The 16,459-nt window shown below is 35.9% G+C and overlaps 1 protein-coding gene across 1 annotated transcript in view; it reads left to right on the top strand.

Moving 5' to 3' along the window:
- Positions 1 to 12,477, top strand: part of LOC133180958 (ATP-binding cassette sub-family C member 5-like) — a 32,012-nt gene extending 19,535 nt beyond the window's left edge. Inside the window, exons 20-32 of the mRNA XM_061315427.1 lie at positions 122 to 340; positions 925 to 1,112; positions 5,164 to 5,307; positions 5,474 to 5,603; positions 5,775 to 6,057; positions 6,332 to 6,512; positions 6,726 to 6,815; positions 7,178 to 7,367; positions 8,489 to 8,648; positions 9,127 to 9,205; positions 9,691 to 9,804; positions 10,085 to 10,249; positions 12,188 to 12,477. Coding sequence (XP_061171411.1) covers positions 122 to 340; positions 925 to 1,112; positions 5,164 to 5,307; positions 5,474 to 5,603; positions 5,775 to 6,057; positions 6,332 to 6,512; positions 6,726 to 6,815; positions 7,178 to 7,367; positions 8,489 to 8,648; positions 9,127 to 9,205; positions 9,691 to 9,804; positions 10,085 to 10,249; positions 12,188 to 12,280 — 2,036 coding nt within the window. The 3' untranslated portion in view covers positions 12,281 to 12,477. The remainder of the gene's footprint in view (positions 1 to 121; positions 341 to 924; positions 1,113 to 5,163; positions 5,308 to 5,473; positions 5,604 to 5,774; positions 6,058 to 6,331; positions 6,513 to 6,725; positions 6,816 to 7,177; positions 7,368 to 8,488; positions 8,649 to 9,126; positions 9,206 to 9,690; positions 9,805 to 10,084; positions 10,250 to 12,187) is intronic.
- Positions 12,478 to 16,459: the final 3,982 nt, after the last annotated feature.

Genomic DNA, 16,459 nt, shown 5'->3' with positions numbered 1-16,459 from the left:
GAGATCAAATTCAAAAGTCAAGATAATATCAACTTACATTAAGAATTCAATTTAGTGATTTTTTTTTTCATTTGCTAAAATATTGTAACACATATTTTCATTATTGATTTTGACATGGAAGACCCAACATCACCAACAAGTCTCAAAGAAAAGCCACTTTTCCATCATGGGAACTGCAACAATAACCGTAACAGGACATCCTCTGTGAGATCTGGAGAATCCGAGCTGTCCATGAGTCCAAAGTCACAGACAGGGATACTGGACTCGGGGGGAAAAGAGTACCAGGGGATAGAGAAACAGGTGTCTGTCATCAGCAACACACAGGAGGAGAAAACCAACAGTAAGATCAATAATTGATTGATTTTTTTACTTTTCTTTTTTCTTGAATACTTGAAAAGCATGTAAATTTATTTGTTCAAACTCATCATTTATTAATGAATTAATAGAACTGATTAATATATAAAGTACATTCATAAAAGTACATGTATGCATTTAATAATAATTAAAAACAAATTCTTACAAAGTATGCACATTGTAATTAATGAATTACAAGTTTGCATGTACTATATGTAAATAGTCAAGGAATTTATTTCAAAGTTTATGAATTTATATTGAAATTTATGAACTCTTAGATATTTAATTTACATTTCCTAAAATATTTCATTTTTAAAAATTTTTTTCTTATACTGTGAAATCACTAATTTTCGTGGGGTTTAATTTTCGTTGTTTTCGAGGTATGAAGAGACCCATGAATTCATGTCCACCACAAAATATAAGTTTTCATATGCACAACTACTAAACAGTTCATCCACGAAATCAAATCCCCCAACCCAGTATTTTATCCTCAAACCATGAAAATTTGACCCCACAAAAATATGTGATTTTACAGTAGCATAAATTGTATTGTGTTTACCTGTCTTTCAGAGGGCAGACTGATTGTAGCAGAGGAAACCAGTAAAGGGAAGGTGAACTTCCGTACTTATGGTACCTACATGAAGGCGGCAGGGGGATTCATTGTATGTGTTCTTGTTCTATTAGTCTACATCATCAGTATAGCCGTGTCAACAGGAACAAGCTGGTGGTTATCTTACTGGTTACAACAGGGAGGAGGGGTGAGTTATTGTACTGTTATAGAAAGGAGGAGGGGAGAATTATTGTACTGGTTACAATAGGGAGGAGGGGTGAGTTTATTGTTATAGCAGGGAGGAGGGGTGAGTTATTGTACTGGTTACAACAGGGAGGAGGGGTGAGTTATTGTACTGGTTACAACAGGGAGGAGGGGTGAGATATCTTACTGGTTACAACAGGGAGGAGGCGTGAGTAATTGTACTGGTTACAACTGGGAGGAGGGGTGAGTTATCTTACTGGTAACAACAGGGAGGAAGGATGGGTTATCTTACTGGTTACAACAGGGAGGAGGGTAAGTTATCTAATTGTTAAAGTAGGAAGGAGGGCTGAGGTATCTTCCTGTGATATCAGAGAGGAGGGGTGAGTTATCTTACAGGTTACAACTTGGAGGAAGGGTGAGTTAATGTACTGTTAGAGCAGGGAGAAGTAGTCAGTTATCTTACTGTTAGAGCAGGGAGGAGTAGTCAGTTATCTTACTGTTAGAGTAGGGATTAGTAATCAGTTATCTTACTGTTAGAGCAGGGAGGAGTAGTCAGTTATCTTACTATTAGAACAGGGAGTAGTAGGCAGTTATCTTACTGTTATAACAGGGAGAAGGGTCAGTTATCTTACTGTTAAAGCAGGGAGTAGTAGTCAGCTATCTTACTGTTAGAGTAGGGAGTAGTAGTCAGTTATCTTACTGTTAGAGCAGGGAGGAGGAGTCAGTTATCTTACGGTTAGAACAAGGAGGAGGGGTCAGTTTTCTTACTGTTAGAGTAGGGAGGCGGAGTCAGTTATCTTACTGTTAGAACTGGGAGTAGTAATCAGCAATCTTACTGTTAAAGCAGGGAGGAGTGGTCAGTTATCTTACTGTTAGAGCAGGGAGGAGGGATCAGTTATCTTACTGTTAGAGCAGGGAGGAGGGGTCAGTTATCTTACTGTTAGAGCAGGGAGGTGGAGTCAGTTATCATACTATTAGAACAGGGAGTAGTAGGCAGTTATCTTACTGTTATAACAGGGAGAAGGGTCAGTTATCTTACTGTTAGAGCACAGAGAAGGGGTCAGTTATTTTACTGTTAGAGCACAGAGAAGGGGTCAGTTATCTTACTGTTAGAGCAGGGAGGAGGGGTCAGTTGTCTTAATGTTAGAACAGGGAGGTTGGGTCTGTTATCTTACTATTACAACAGGGAGTAGTAGGCAGTTATCTTACTGTTATAACAGGGAGAAGGGTCAGTTATCTTACTGTTAGAGCACAGAGAAGGGTTCAGTTATTTTACTGTTAGAGCACGGAGAAGGGGTCAGTTGTCTTACTGTTAGAGCAGGGAGGAGTTGTCAGTTGTCTTAATGTTAGAACAGGGAGGAGGGGTCAGTTGTCTTAATGTTAGAACAGGGAGGTGGGGTCAGTTATCTTACTATTAGAACAGGGAGTAGTAGGCAGTTATCTTACTGTTATAACAGGGAGAAGGGTCAGTTATCTTACTGTTAGAGCACAGAGAAGGGGTCAGTTATTTTACTGTTAGAGCACAGAGAAGGGGTCAGTTGTCTTACTGTTAGAGCAGGGAGGAGGGGTCAGTTGTCTTAATGTTAGAACAGGGAGGAGGGGTCAGTTGTCTTAATGTTAGAACAGGGAGGTGGAGTCAGTTATCTTACTATTAGAACAGGGAGTAGTAGGCAGTTATCTTACTGTTATAACAGGGAGGAATGGTCAGTTATCTTACTGTTAGAACTGGGAGTAGTAGTCAGCAATCTTACTGTTAAAGCAGGGAGGCGGAGTCAGTTATCTGACTGTTTGAACAAGGAGGAGGGGTCAGTTATCTTACTGTTAGAAGAAGGAGGAGGGGTCAGTTATCGTACTGTTAGAGCAGGGAGTAGTAGTCAGTTATCATACTGTTAGAACAAGGAGGAGGGGTCAGTTATCTTACTGTTAGAACTGGGAGTAGTAGTCAGCAATCTTACTGTTAAAGCAGGGAAGCGGAGTCAGTTATCTGACTGTTTGAACAAGAAGGAGGGGTCAGTTATCTTACTGTTAGAAGAAGGAGGAGGGGTCAGTTATCGTACTGTTAGAGCAGGGAGGAGTTGTCAGTTATCTTACTGTTAGAGGAGGGAGAAGGGGTCAGTTATCTTACTATTATAGCAGGGAGGATGAGTCAGTTATCTTACTGTTAGAACAAGTAGGAGGAGTCAGTTACCTTACTGTTAGAGCATAGAGGAGGGGTCAGTTATCTTACTGTTAGAGCAGGGAGTAGTAGTCAGTTATCTTACTGTTAGAGCAGGGAGGAGGGATCAATTATCTTACTGTTAGAGCAGGGAGGTGGAGTCAGTTATCTTACTGTTAGAGCAGGGAGGTGGAGTCAGTTATCTTACTATTAGAACAGGGAGTAGTAGGCAGTTATCTTACTGTTATAACAGGGAGAAGGGTCAGTTATCTTACTGTTAGAGCACAGAGAAGGGGTCAGTTATTTTACTGTTAGAGCACAGAGAAGGGGTCAGTTGTCTTACTGTTAGAGCAGGGAGGAGGGGTCAGTTGTCTTAATGTTAGAACAGGGAGGAGGGGTCAGTTGTCTTAATGTTAGAACAGGGAGGTGGAGTCAGTTATCTTACTATTAGAACAGGGAGTAGTAGGCAGTTATCTTACTGTTATAACAGGGAGGAATGGTCAGTTATCTTACTGTTAGAACTGGGAGTAGTAGTCAGCAATCTTACTGTTAAAGCAGGGAGGCGGAGTCAGTTATCTGACTGTTTGAACAAGGAGGAGGGGTCAGTTATCTTACTGTTAGAAGAAGGAGGAGGGGTCAGTTATCGTACTGTTAGAGCAGGGAGTAGTAGTCAGTTATCATACTGTTAGAACAAGGAGGAGGGGTCAGTTATCTTACTGTTAGAACTGGGAGTAGTAGTCAGCAATCTTACTGTTAAAGCAGGGAGGCAGAGTCAGTTATCTGACTGTTTGAACAAGGAGGAGGGGTCAGTTATCTTACTGTTAGAAGAAGGAGGAGGGGTCAGTTATCGTACTGTTAGAGCAGGGAGGAGTTGTCAGTTATCTTACTGTTAGAGGAGGGAGAAGGGGTCAGTTATCTTACTATTATAGCAGGGAGGATGAGTCAGTTATCTTACTGTTAGAACAAGTAGGAGGAGTCAGTTACCTTACTGTTAGAGCATAGAGGAGGGGTCAGTTATCTTACTGTTAGAGCAGGGAGGAGTAGTCAGTTATCTTATTGTTAGAGCAGGGAGTAGTAGTCAGTTATCATACTTTTAGAACAAGGAGGAGGGGTCAGTTAACTTACTGTTAGAACATTGAGTAGTTGTCAGTTATCTTACCATTATAACAGGGAGAAGGGGTCAGTTATCTTACTGTTAGAGCATGGAGGAGGGGTCAGTTATCTTACTGTTAGAGCACGGAGGAGGGGTCAGTTATCTTACTGTTAGAGCACGGAGGAGGGGTCAGTTATCATAATGTTAGAGCCGGGAGGAGGGGTCAGTTGTCTTACTGTTAGAGTAGGGAGGAGGGGTCAGTTATCTTACTGTTAGAGCAGGGAGGAGGGGTCAGTTGTCTTACTGTTAGAGCAGGGAGGAGGGGTCAGTTGTCTTACTGTTAGAACAGGGAGGAGGAGTCAGTTATCTTACTGTTAGAGCAGGGAGGAGTTGTCAGTTGTCTTACTGTTAGAGCAGGTAGGAGGAGTCAGTTATCTTACTGTTAGAGAAGGGAGGAGGGGTCAGTTATCTTACAGTTAGAACAAGGAGGAGGGGTCAGTTATCTTACTGTTAGAGAAGGGAGGAGGGGTCAGTTATCTTACGGTTAGAACAGGGAGGAGGAGTTAGTTATCTTACTGTTAGAGCAGGGAGGAGGAGTTAGTGTGTTTAGAAGTGATGTTATGTCAAAAAATGTGTGGATTCTTGTCTTTGGATCATTGCTATTACTTGTTATAGAAATGATTATTAATTTATGCAAATGGAAATTACATGTATTGTCTTTAATTGTTGGTTTTTGCAATCCAAAACTCATACAAGTTAATAAAATTTAATAGACAGTTACCATTGTAGTATCTGCTCTTTTTACAGAATACAACAATTATTGGAAATGTGACTGTTAAGAACATGAATATACAAGACAATCCTCAGCTAGATTTCTACGCTCTCATCTACGGAATGGGCGTGATTGCCATGGTGGTGTTTACCGTTTTCAGGGCTTTTCTTTTTATGAAGGTATCAGTGGATGAAAATATTTCAAAATTGTTTATGGGACAAAAAGATGATTTTGTGCAGGAAAAATTTAAAAATATGAAAAAGCAGCATATACACTGTATGCATAGATTGCACATTTAATATACAATGCACAGTATGCTCAGTCTGGTAAAACACTTTTTTTCAGGTTACACTTCGTGCTTCTAGCAAGATGCATGATCGAAATTTCAGAAAAATTCTAAGATGTCCCATGACATTTTTTGATTCTACTCCAATTGGGAGGATCGTTAATAGATTTTCCTATGACATGGATGAAAGTAAGTTTTCTTTTCTCTCAATTATCAATATATTTTTTCAATGACATAGACAGAAGTAACTTTCTTAGTATGAACATTTTGTTTCTTAAGCCCTGTCTGATATCTTGCTGAAAGAGATTTTTTTGTGGAATTGTCTGTACATTGAATATTCATTTTGAACTCTCATTTCAGTTGATGTTCGATTACCAGCCAGTGCAGAAATTTTCCTGATGAACATTCTGATGATCATATTTGCCCTCATTAGTATAGCCTATGTTTCCCCATATTTCCTCATTGCTCTTCTGCCTCTTGCCGTTGCATTTTTTGTGTTGAACTTTGTGTTTACCTCTGGTGTTCGTGAATTAAAGAGAATGGATGCTAGAACCCGGTCCCCGTTGATCAGCCATATCACTGCCACTGTACAGGGCATCAGTACCATTCATGCCTTTGGAAAATCTACAGAATTTATGGATAGGTGAGAAGTTTTGAAATAAAAATTAGGAGAGGAGGAATTACATATACTTTAAATGAGTCACAAGATGTAGTACATGTAATTCAACAATAATGCAAATTCTGATTTGTTTCTACCTGTAAATATAAATTATGAATTTTGCACAAAATTTTGAATGACCAAACTTATCTGCTTGTGATTTAAGAAGTGATTATAACATATTAGGCATAGTTCCTTTCAGACTAGATTAATTAATCTTGCTATGTTTCTGTACATTCTTGATTTTTACATTTTGTAGATTTCATCAGCTGTTAGACACCAATTCGGTGCCTTTCTTCCTGTTTTCAGCATCCAATCGCTGGCTTGCCATTCGCCTTGATCTTCTATGTGTTATTGTAGTAGGAATAACTGGCCTTCTTGTAATTGTCACCAACATTCCAACAGCATTAGCCGGCATGGCCCTGGCTTTCTCTGTACAGGTCAGTAGAAAGTCTTTACTTTCTTCAATTTGTTTTACTGGAAAAATTATTTTTAATTAGCAATTTCCTTTCTGAAGGTAAAAGACTTATGAGCCCATTCATGAATAATGATGTCAGTTTTTACATGCACAATGTACATGTATGTCCTTTAGTGTGTGAATGTGCACATATGTGAATTGTGTTTTGAGGAGTTGTTTTTTATCATTATTTCAGATGACAGGGTTATTCCAATTTACTGTGAGGATGGCAATAGACACAGAGGCCAGATTCACCTCTGTGGAGAGACTTTCACAGTATGAAAAGGTATAGTGTTTCCACTGCTGGAAAATTTCACTTGTTGTTAAGGCATAAGTTTACAAATAGTTTTATTTCTGTTAGAGAGTGACATTGTCCCTTCATAGTTTGTTCATTCGCAGAATTTTGGAGAAAATGATTGGAAGGCTGTGGTTATACTGTACGGCAAAACTTACGTGTACCAGTAGATTAAGAAGATTAACATATCTTTAATTTTATATTCCATATACTGTACATACAATGTACATACATGTACTAACATCTCCGTGTTGCTTTCATCCATTATTGCAGCAACAGTTTCTCAGAGCATGGTATGGAACACATGTGTTTTGCCATTTTGTTGGTCTATAATTTACAGTATTTTTATACAGGAAGCAGAATCCGAGGCCCCGGCCATCATCAAGAAAAGTCGTCCTCCAGATGACTGGCCACACGAGGGGACATTAGTCTTCAAGAGCGTCAAGCTCCGGTACAGAGAAAACCTCCCACTGGCCCTAAAGGGAGTGTCCTTTGATGTTCTTCCTCAGGAGAAGATAGGCATAGTGGGCCGATCAGGATCAGGTAAAACTCATGCTTTCTATACTTTCTTAGTCAAGGATATGTCTCATGTTATATATAAAGTCTTATGAAACAAGTTATAATAACAGGGATAGACATTAACTTTCAGATTCACTTGCCCTTCGGGCAAGTGATCTCAAACTTTGACTTGTCCGAATGCAAAACTTGGTTGCCCAAAATTAGGATGGAACTTAAGACGAAAATTATTAATTACTGCAAACGTTATGAAAAGAAAAAATGTGACGAAATACACTACTGTCAATTTGGCAAGTTGAGCTACCGGGTACCTGAAAAAATTTCGATCCTGTGTTTGTACATAAATGTATACCGCTGTACTTGTAAATTTAACCTGTTAACATACACTGCCATGCAGCAATAACCCTCCGTTTCCTTTAAAAAAAAAAATCATATATTTGAAAATTAATTGCGGTAGGATCATTTTGTGATTCGTGATTTTCAGCGATAACTGTGAAGCAACGCTTAAGGAAGATAGTTGCTACGAAACATACATCTTACCTTGATCAGGATACAACGTGTTACACTGTACTTATATTCTGTGCGTGAATAATATAATTTCATAATAAGAAGTTAACAAAATTTTGTTAGATGTAGAGTGTATTTCCTACGAAAGAAAACAACAAATTCGATTTTTATATGAACGGTATAATCCAGAAACGCTACCAAGGAATTTCGAATGCAAAACATTGTCAGTCAGATGCGTGGCGGAAATCAAGTGTTCAATTTATTGTTTTATTTATAAATTAACGTAAACTAAATAAATATGTACTTTTGTATGAGAAAAATTCACTTGCCCGATCGGACAAGTATGTCGACAATTTCACTTGCCCGAACTGAGAATTTACTTGTCCCTGGCAATCGGACAACCGTTAATGTCGATCCCTGAATAATATAGTCATGTGCCAATTTATTAGCATGTACATAAATAAATGAAGCTAGTAAATGTACATATATATTTAGACATCATTATGTGTTAGAATTTTAATATTTTTCTTGCTTAAACTCATTTCAGTTTGTAGGTCTGTATTCTGCTTGCATTATACATTAAATCATACACATATACACTGTACAAATAAGAAAATTAACATTCTTTTTAATTGCTGTAGGAAAATCCTCTTTGGGTGTGGCTCTGTTTCGGTTGGTGGAGCTAGATTCTGGGTCCATTAAGTTAGATGGTATTGACATATCCACACTAGGACTAGAGGATCTGAGGTCCAAACTGGCCATTATACCACAGGACCCTGTTCTCTTCATAGGCACCATCAGGTCGGATCAAAATCTGTTTACACAGTAGACCAGGAATTATCACTATTTAATAGAAGAATTTATTTTTTACAGCATGAGTGGACATTTTAGGTTACAAGAACATAAATTTATTACATACCAAAAGCTAAATCAATGGTATCCTGGTTAATTTTGACAAAATTATCGTTTTTTCATGAAAACAATTTGAGCCAGTTTACCAGGAGATATGATCATTAACTGGTTGGTTGTACACTACCACTGATAAGTACTTCTAAACAAAAAACTGGTGAAGTTTTATTTAATATGCATAAAGTTACCAGCCTGTTATTGATCAGTAGATGACTCGTTGATAGTGTCTAATTATAGGTATAACTTCTAATTTTAGGTATAACTTCTAATTATAGGTATAACTTCTAATTTTAGGTATAACTTCTAATTATAGGTATAACTTCTAATTATAGGCATAACTTCTAATTTTAGGTATAACTTCTAATTATAGGTATAACTTAGATCCTTTTGGAGAGTACAGTGATGAAGTGTTATGGCCAGCACTAGAAAAATGTCATATAAAGGAAACTGTAAGTATTTATACACATCTTAATTTGACAAACATAGTTGGCCTGTGCTTCTTGACCATGTCTCACCATGATTGACTAATGCAGACTGACCTAGATTACCTCTGATTACTTTTTGAAAGTTTGCAACCAGTGTTTTAAATCTTCCATATAATTACATGAGAAATGTAGCAGTAATCAGACTTCAAAAAATACTAAAGTTTGTGTCAGAGAGATAAAAATGTGCTTATTTTGCACAAGGACATTTTTCATACAAAAAAAAATTGAAACAGTGTTTATAAATACATCACAATATTGTGCAAGAAATTCATAAAGGTTGTTAGGGAAAGTTTCTAAATACATGTAGATTACAGATATTTATTCCATGCATATTTGGAATGCAATTTATTGTTTTATATTAAGATCGTAAAATTTTGACAACTAAAGTAAGATACAAGATTTAATCAATAAATATTCATTTATTAAATGCATCTTTTTTTAAAAACTAGATTGCTTCCCTTGAACATCAACTAGACTCTCAGGTTATAGAAAATGGAGAGAATTTCTCTGTTGGGGAGAGACAACTAATTTGTTTAGCCAGAGCTCTGTTAAGACATAGCAAAGTATGTGTTTATTTGAAGAATTCTTGATTTTTACAGTGTTACATGAATGAGAATCGTTTTAATGTACATGATGTAAAATGTATATGCTTTTTGATATTATCTTGAACATATTAAGACAGTTACCACCTGTATTTGACTTACAATTTTGTGAAATGAAAGAATCTCAAATTTGAATTTCAATTATGAGATAAGCAAGGAAAATTTCCTGGTGTTTGCAATAAGACACAACAAGAGAAACAGATATACATGTAACTTGTATCCTTTGTTATCTATAATCCAGGTCCTGATGCTGGATGAAGCTACGGCTGCCATCGATACAGAGACTGACGCTCTAGTACAGACAACAATCAAAGAGGCTTTCTCTGATTGCACAATGCTAATTATAGCACACAGACTGAATACCGTCTTGTCTTGTAACCGTATCCTAGTAATGGAGGAGGGAAAGGTATGTACAAAACATAAAAAAAGCATAGAATTATACAGATGTCTCTCGATGGCTCGAACTCTGGATCTCTTGAAATTTTTCCTCGGTACCACGGACTTCAAGGTATCAAGAGTTACCTTATCTAAAAATAAATTATTCTTCTTTTATAGCAATAAGTATGCCCTGGTTTCATCATTTTTTTTTGTTTATCATCAATTTTCATTGTTTTCATGGTTGATCTAGACTACAAAATTAGTTGATCAACAAATTACAAAAAAACAATATTTACATAATGCATGTTTTGGCCCTGTGATTTTCTGAAAAATTGAAAGTTGACAATGCATTAAATATCTTTTTGACCCTTGGTGACTGAGAATCTATGAAAAATGATGTAATTTTCTGGTAAGACAATTTATTATGACGTTATGAATTGCGTCATTATATTCCCATATCCTGAAAATTTCTATATAAATGGACAAAAATTTAAGCTATTTTTCAATATTTTGTATAGAGCACCACCAGTGATCTAAAATGTGCAATTATATAATGATAGAACTATTTCTGAAGATTACAAAACATTTTATTTTTTGGATCAAGGGATGCACTCATATTTTGTAACCCCATATTGTGACCTAGCTCTCACATAGGCCTCTCTTGGTCTTTGAAGAACATTTAATAAGTTATTGATTTTTTGCTGAAAGTACTCAAATACACCTGTTTTCGATAAAATTCAAGAAAATTACAATTTCACAAAACCTGTTTTCCAATACCTGGACTCCGAGAGGAAACTTTTCTATAAAAAATGAAAGCACAAAGTCTCTACTTTATATTAATATTTGAAATGGGACATTTTGCATTGTTTACTAAAACCATAAAATTTGATCCTCAAGAAAATTCATGAAACCACAGTATTCACTATCAAGGGCTGTGACCAGTATTAAATATTTTTTTGATTTTGGTTAGATTCCTTGAACCCAAGAGCATATCACTGATTACTCAGTGCACATTTTGTTTAAATACAGCACTTCTGAAGTTACTCCCTGTAATTCTTGCTGTTGGACTATATATTGTACTTTTAACCAAATTTCCTTCTAAAGCAACTTACCCTCACAATATTTTGAGGGGAAAAAAAATTACAAATATTTTTTAAAGTGAATGAGTAACTCATTTTTTTAGTAATAGAAAAGATTGCTTGCACAAAGAAACCACATATGAAAATTGCTGTTTACATATTCGAATTGCAAACTTGCAAAAGAAAGAAAATTTCTTTACATTGTCTCTTTACTGTTATGCCGATATCAAGTCCTATATATTTGATTTTGAGAGGAGCAGTTCAGAAATTTTGATTATGACTCCAACATAGGTCTAAGATTAAAATCATTGGCAGGCTGAAGTCACATTATTAGACATTTATTTGTGACATGACAGGGTTGCACAAAGTGAATGCATTGCATTCTAGTTGACCAGCATAATACAAACATATGCAAGAATGGCATTTTACAAGCAGCAAGCATCATATAATTATGCAAAATAAAGTTCTCATAATAAAGTGATTTACAGTATTTCACTATTTTCAGTGCATTTGGCCTTCCCAGAATATGCAGTTATTACTGTTTAAAAATATTTTTAAAGATTTATTAATATACATATTATTGATTTAAAAGCAGGTAAAAAAAAACTGTTATTCAACCGAACAATGCAAGTTTTTTATAAAAGTTTTAAATTCCATAAATATACAGAAACATTCTGGAATTACCGTATATACTCGCCTATAAGTCGGTCCGCGGTTGTATTTTTGAAGCTTATATTAGAGGGATTGGCCTTCTAAAATACCTTTCTTTTTATAACTCGCCTATAAGTCGGACATACAGTTTTGGACCAAAGTTTAACTCCCAAAAATCCGACTTATAGGCGAGTATATACGGTATGCAATTCTGTTGATTTCCTTTTTTTTAACAGGTGGTTGAGTTTGATACCCCAGGGAAACTGATGTCAAATCCCAAATCCAAGTTCAAAACAATGCTGGATGCCACAGAAAACCATGATTTATGACCATTCATTGTGATAGATTTTAATTTAAATCAATATTATAATAGTAGTTATTCTGGGACTAAAAGAAATTTAAAGTAAAATATTTTAAAGAATGTCTGCTAGTTTTATTGAGAAAATTTTGTAATTTATGAATTGAGATACATGTGCTTTACAAATGACAATACAGAATGTACCCAATGCAATGAGACTTCTCATAAATACTTGTTTAAAACAAATCCATAAAAATCTATGTATATAGCATAGTCTTTGAACTATTGTTTTTGTAACCTGTTCTCTTTTGTAAATTGCAGAATTTTTTATCTTCTACATTTTATAGAGCTTTTACTTATATTAATTCCTCACCAATTTGAACTTTCTTCATATACATGCATGTGCTTAAGAATTACTAGTAGCATCAAATCTAGGAGAAACAATGATTTCAAACATATAAATCTGTACTTTTTAAATGGTCTATATTAGCATGACAACATACATGTATGTTTTATTTATAGCCCTAAAAAGATTTTCAATGTACATATAATTTTGAATTAGAATTTGTTTTCTTCCTAGATGAGATGGGCTATACTTAAAATTGATAATGTATAAAAATAACAAATTTTATAATTGACATTGGTTGTGAGGAAGAGCATTGTGATTTGTATATCCTATGGTTTAACTGTACGGCAGTGTTTAAAATACCTCATTGTTTCTTGTGAATAAGTGTCTTTGCAAATGGCAATTTTCCATGTCGGCCATCAGCTTTTACTTGAGAGTATCCCCTATTTTTCTTTGACATAAAACAAGCCAATTTTATTGATAATGTATTTTTTTCTGTTTTAACTCTATTGCATGTACTTTCAGTTTTTTCCTAATGTTTACCTATACATGACACATTTTTTTTATTGGTACAATATCATGGCTGTTATGTTGAAGATACTGTAGTTTTCTTAGTTTCCAACTTTTATTTCAGAAGTAAAATTCAATAATTTATGTGTTGAAAATGAACAATGAAAATTAATTTAACTGATTTGTATAGTAAATAATGGAAAGAAGAAGAAATGAAAAACAAACATTTTTCACCTTTCCTTTCTTCTTTTCTTTAAATATCATTTTACTAGTTTATTTTATTGAACTTTCTTTTTAAATTAGAACATTATTTTATAAAACTTTCCTACAACAAAATCAGAAAAGGAAGGAAAAAAATAATTCATTATACAGAAAGATTGTCTGTTTTTAGTACATGTATTTAAAATAGTTGCATAGGGCTGTTCAAAGTTAATTCTACGTTTAACGTCACCTCTAAAGTTCAAAACCTAGGAGGGAGGGAGGAAAAAAATAAACAAACAAAAATTTTAAACATTTGTGAATTTATTCAAATTAACCTATTCAGTAATAACACTATTGAGTAATAAGAGTATTGGATATGACATCTAAGTCTAATTTCCTAAGCCGAGTTTTTCCTTAGTATGTATATTGGTTTTAATCCTTTTGTGAGCAAACAATGTAGACTGAATGTACAAGAGAGTGGCTTTTAACTGGCTCTGTTTGTCCTTTGGATTTATATTGCCACACGTCCATGGTATCCTGTAGGAAAATGCTTCTTCTTGTGGGTTTAGTTGATTGATATCTACAATTAAAATTATGTTGACAGTATTTAATACATTCTAAAATTGAAAATAACTCGAAATTGAATTCTGCTGTATTTTTACTCATAGTACTAGATCTACTAGCATTTAGTTTTGAAAGTGTAAATACTATATTTGGACCATAGGTGTTAGATAATTTTACCTTGAATTCCACACACGACAGGATTCTTCACTTTTTGGATTACCCCAATCACTTTCCTTACTCTCCTTTGCCTAAAAGACCTTATCTTCTCTAAGCTTATCCCTGCTCAAATGGCAATGACTAATATTATCTTTCCCTACAATTGTTGCCATTTGTAGGTACATGAATGCTACATCTTAAATGTTTACAAAAATATTTTAAGACAAAACTATTAAATAAAATTTAAATGATGCATCTCACTGTATATGATAAAATATTTGTTTTTGACACACTTTGCACTCAGTAAAAAGTTTTGCAATTCTCTCCAAATACAATGAATAGTTCAGCCAACATAATTATGAACTGAGAGTCTGTGATACGAAGAACTGATAAAAACTCAACAAACTAGACTTTGTCATTAACTTCAATCATAAAATCATCTATTTTTAGCTCACCTGAGCTGAAAGCTCAAGTGAGCTTTTCTGATCACCCGTTGTCCGTCGTCCGTCCGTCCGTCCGTCTGTCTGTCCGTCCGTCCGTCCGTCCGTCTGTCCGTTCGTCCGTCTGTAAACTTTTCACATTTTCAACTTCTTCTCAAGAACCACTCGGCCAATTTTAACCAAACTTGGTACAAAGCATCCTTGGGTGAAGGGGAGTTTAAATTGTTAAAATAAAGGGCCAAGCCCCCTTCCAAGGGGAGATAATCAAGAAAAGACAAAAATAGGGTGGGGTCATTAAAAAATCTTCTTCTCAAGAACCACTGGGCCAGAAAAGCTGAAACTTATGTGGAAGCATCCTGGGGTAGTGTAGATTCTAAATTGATAAAATCATGACCCCTGGGGGTAGGGCGGGGCCACAATAGGGAATCCAAGTTTTACATTGAAAAATGTAGAAAAAATCTTTAAAAATCTTCTTCTCAAGAACCACTGGGCCAGAAAAGCTGAAACTTATGTGGAAGCATCCTGGGGTAGTGTAGATTCTAAATTGTAAAAATCATGACCCCCGGGGGTAGGGCGGGGCCACAATAGGGAATCCAAGTTTTACATTGAAATATGTAGAAAATATCTTTAAAAATTTTCTTCTCAAGAACCACTGGGCCAGAAAAGCTGAAACTTACGTTGAAGCATCCTGAGGTAGTGTAGATTCTAAATTGTTCAAATCATGACCCCCGGGGGTAGGGCGGGGCCACAATAGGGAATCCAAGTTTTACATTGAAATATGTAGAAAATATCTTTAAAAATCTTCTTCTCAAGAACCACTGGGCCAGAAAAGCTGAAACTTATGTTGAAGCATCCTGGGGTAGTGTAGATTCTAAATTGTTCAAATCATGACCCCCGGGGGTAGGGCGGGGCCACAATAGGGAATCCAAGTTTTACATTGAAATATGTAGAAAAAATCTTTAAAAATCTTCTTCTCAAGAACCACTGGGCCAGAAAAGCTGAAACTTATGTGAAAGCATCCTGGGGTAGTGTAGATTCTAAATTGTAAAAACCATGACCCCCAGGGGTAGGACGGGGCCACAATAGGGAATCCAAGTTTTACATTGAAATATGTAGAAAAAATCTTTAAAAATTTTCTTCTCAAGAACCACTGGGCCAGAAAAGCTGAAACTTATGTGGAAGCATCCTGGGGTAGTGTAGATTCTAAATTGATAAAATCATGACCCCCGGGGGTAGGGCGGGGCCACAATAGGGAATCCAAGTTTTACATTGAAAAATGTAGAAAAAATCTTTAAAAATCTTCTTCTCAAGAACCACTGGGCCAGAAAAGCTGAAACTTATGTGGAAGCATCCTGGGGTAGTGTAGATTCTAAATTGTAAAAATCATGACCCCCGGGGGTAGGGCGGGGCCACAATAGGGAATCCAAGTTTTACATTGAAATATGTAGAAAATATCTTTAAAAATCTTGTTCTCAAGAACCACTGGGCCAGAAAAGCTGAAACTTATGTGGAAGCATCCTGGGGTAGTGTAGATTCTAAATTGTAAAAACCATGACCCCCGGGGGTAGGGCGGGGCCACAATAGGGAATCCAAGTTTTACATTGAAAAATGTAGAAAAAATCTTTAAAAATCTTCTTCTCAAGAACCACTGGGCCAGAAAAGCTGAAACTTATGTGGAAGCATCCTGGGGTAGTGTAGATTCTAAATTGTAAAAATCATGACCCCCGGGGGTAGGGCGGGGCCACAATAGGGAATCCAAGTTTTACATTGAAATATGTAGAAAATATCTTTAAAAATTTTCTTCTCAAGAACCACTGGGCCAGAAAAGCTGAAACTTATGTTGAAGCATCCTGAGGTAGTGTAGATTCTAAATTGTTCAAATCATGACCCCCGGGGGTAGGGCGGGGCCACAATAGGGAATCCAAGTTTTACATTGAAATATGTAGAAAATATCTTTAAAAATCTTCTTCTCAAGAACCACTGGGCCAGAAAA

This window comes from Saccostrea echinata, unplaced genomic scaffold (assembly GCF_033153115.1).
Source record: "Saccostrea echinata isolate AGI-Se365-2 ecotype Australia unplaced genomic scaffold, CSIRO_AGI_Sech_v1 ptg000008l, whole genome shotgun sequence".
Lineage (NCBI taxonomy): Eukaryota > Metazoa > Mollusca > Bivalvia > Ostreida > Ostreidae > Saccostrea > Saccostrea echinata.
Note: the sequence above shows the minus strand (reverse complement) of the source record. Positions and strands in the feature narration are given on the sequence as shown.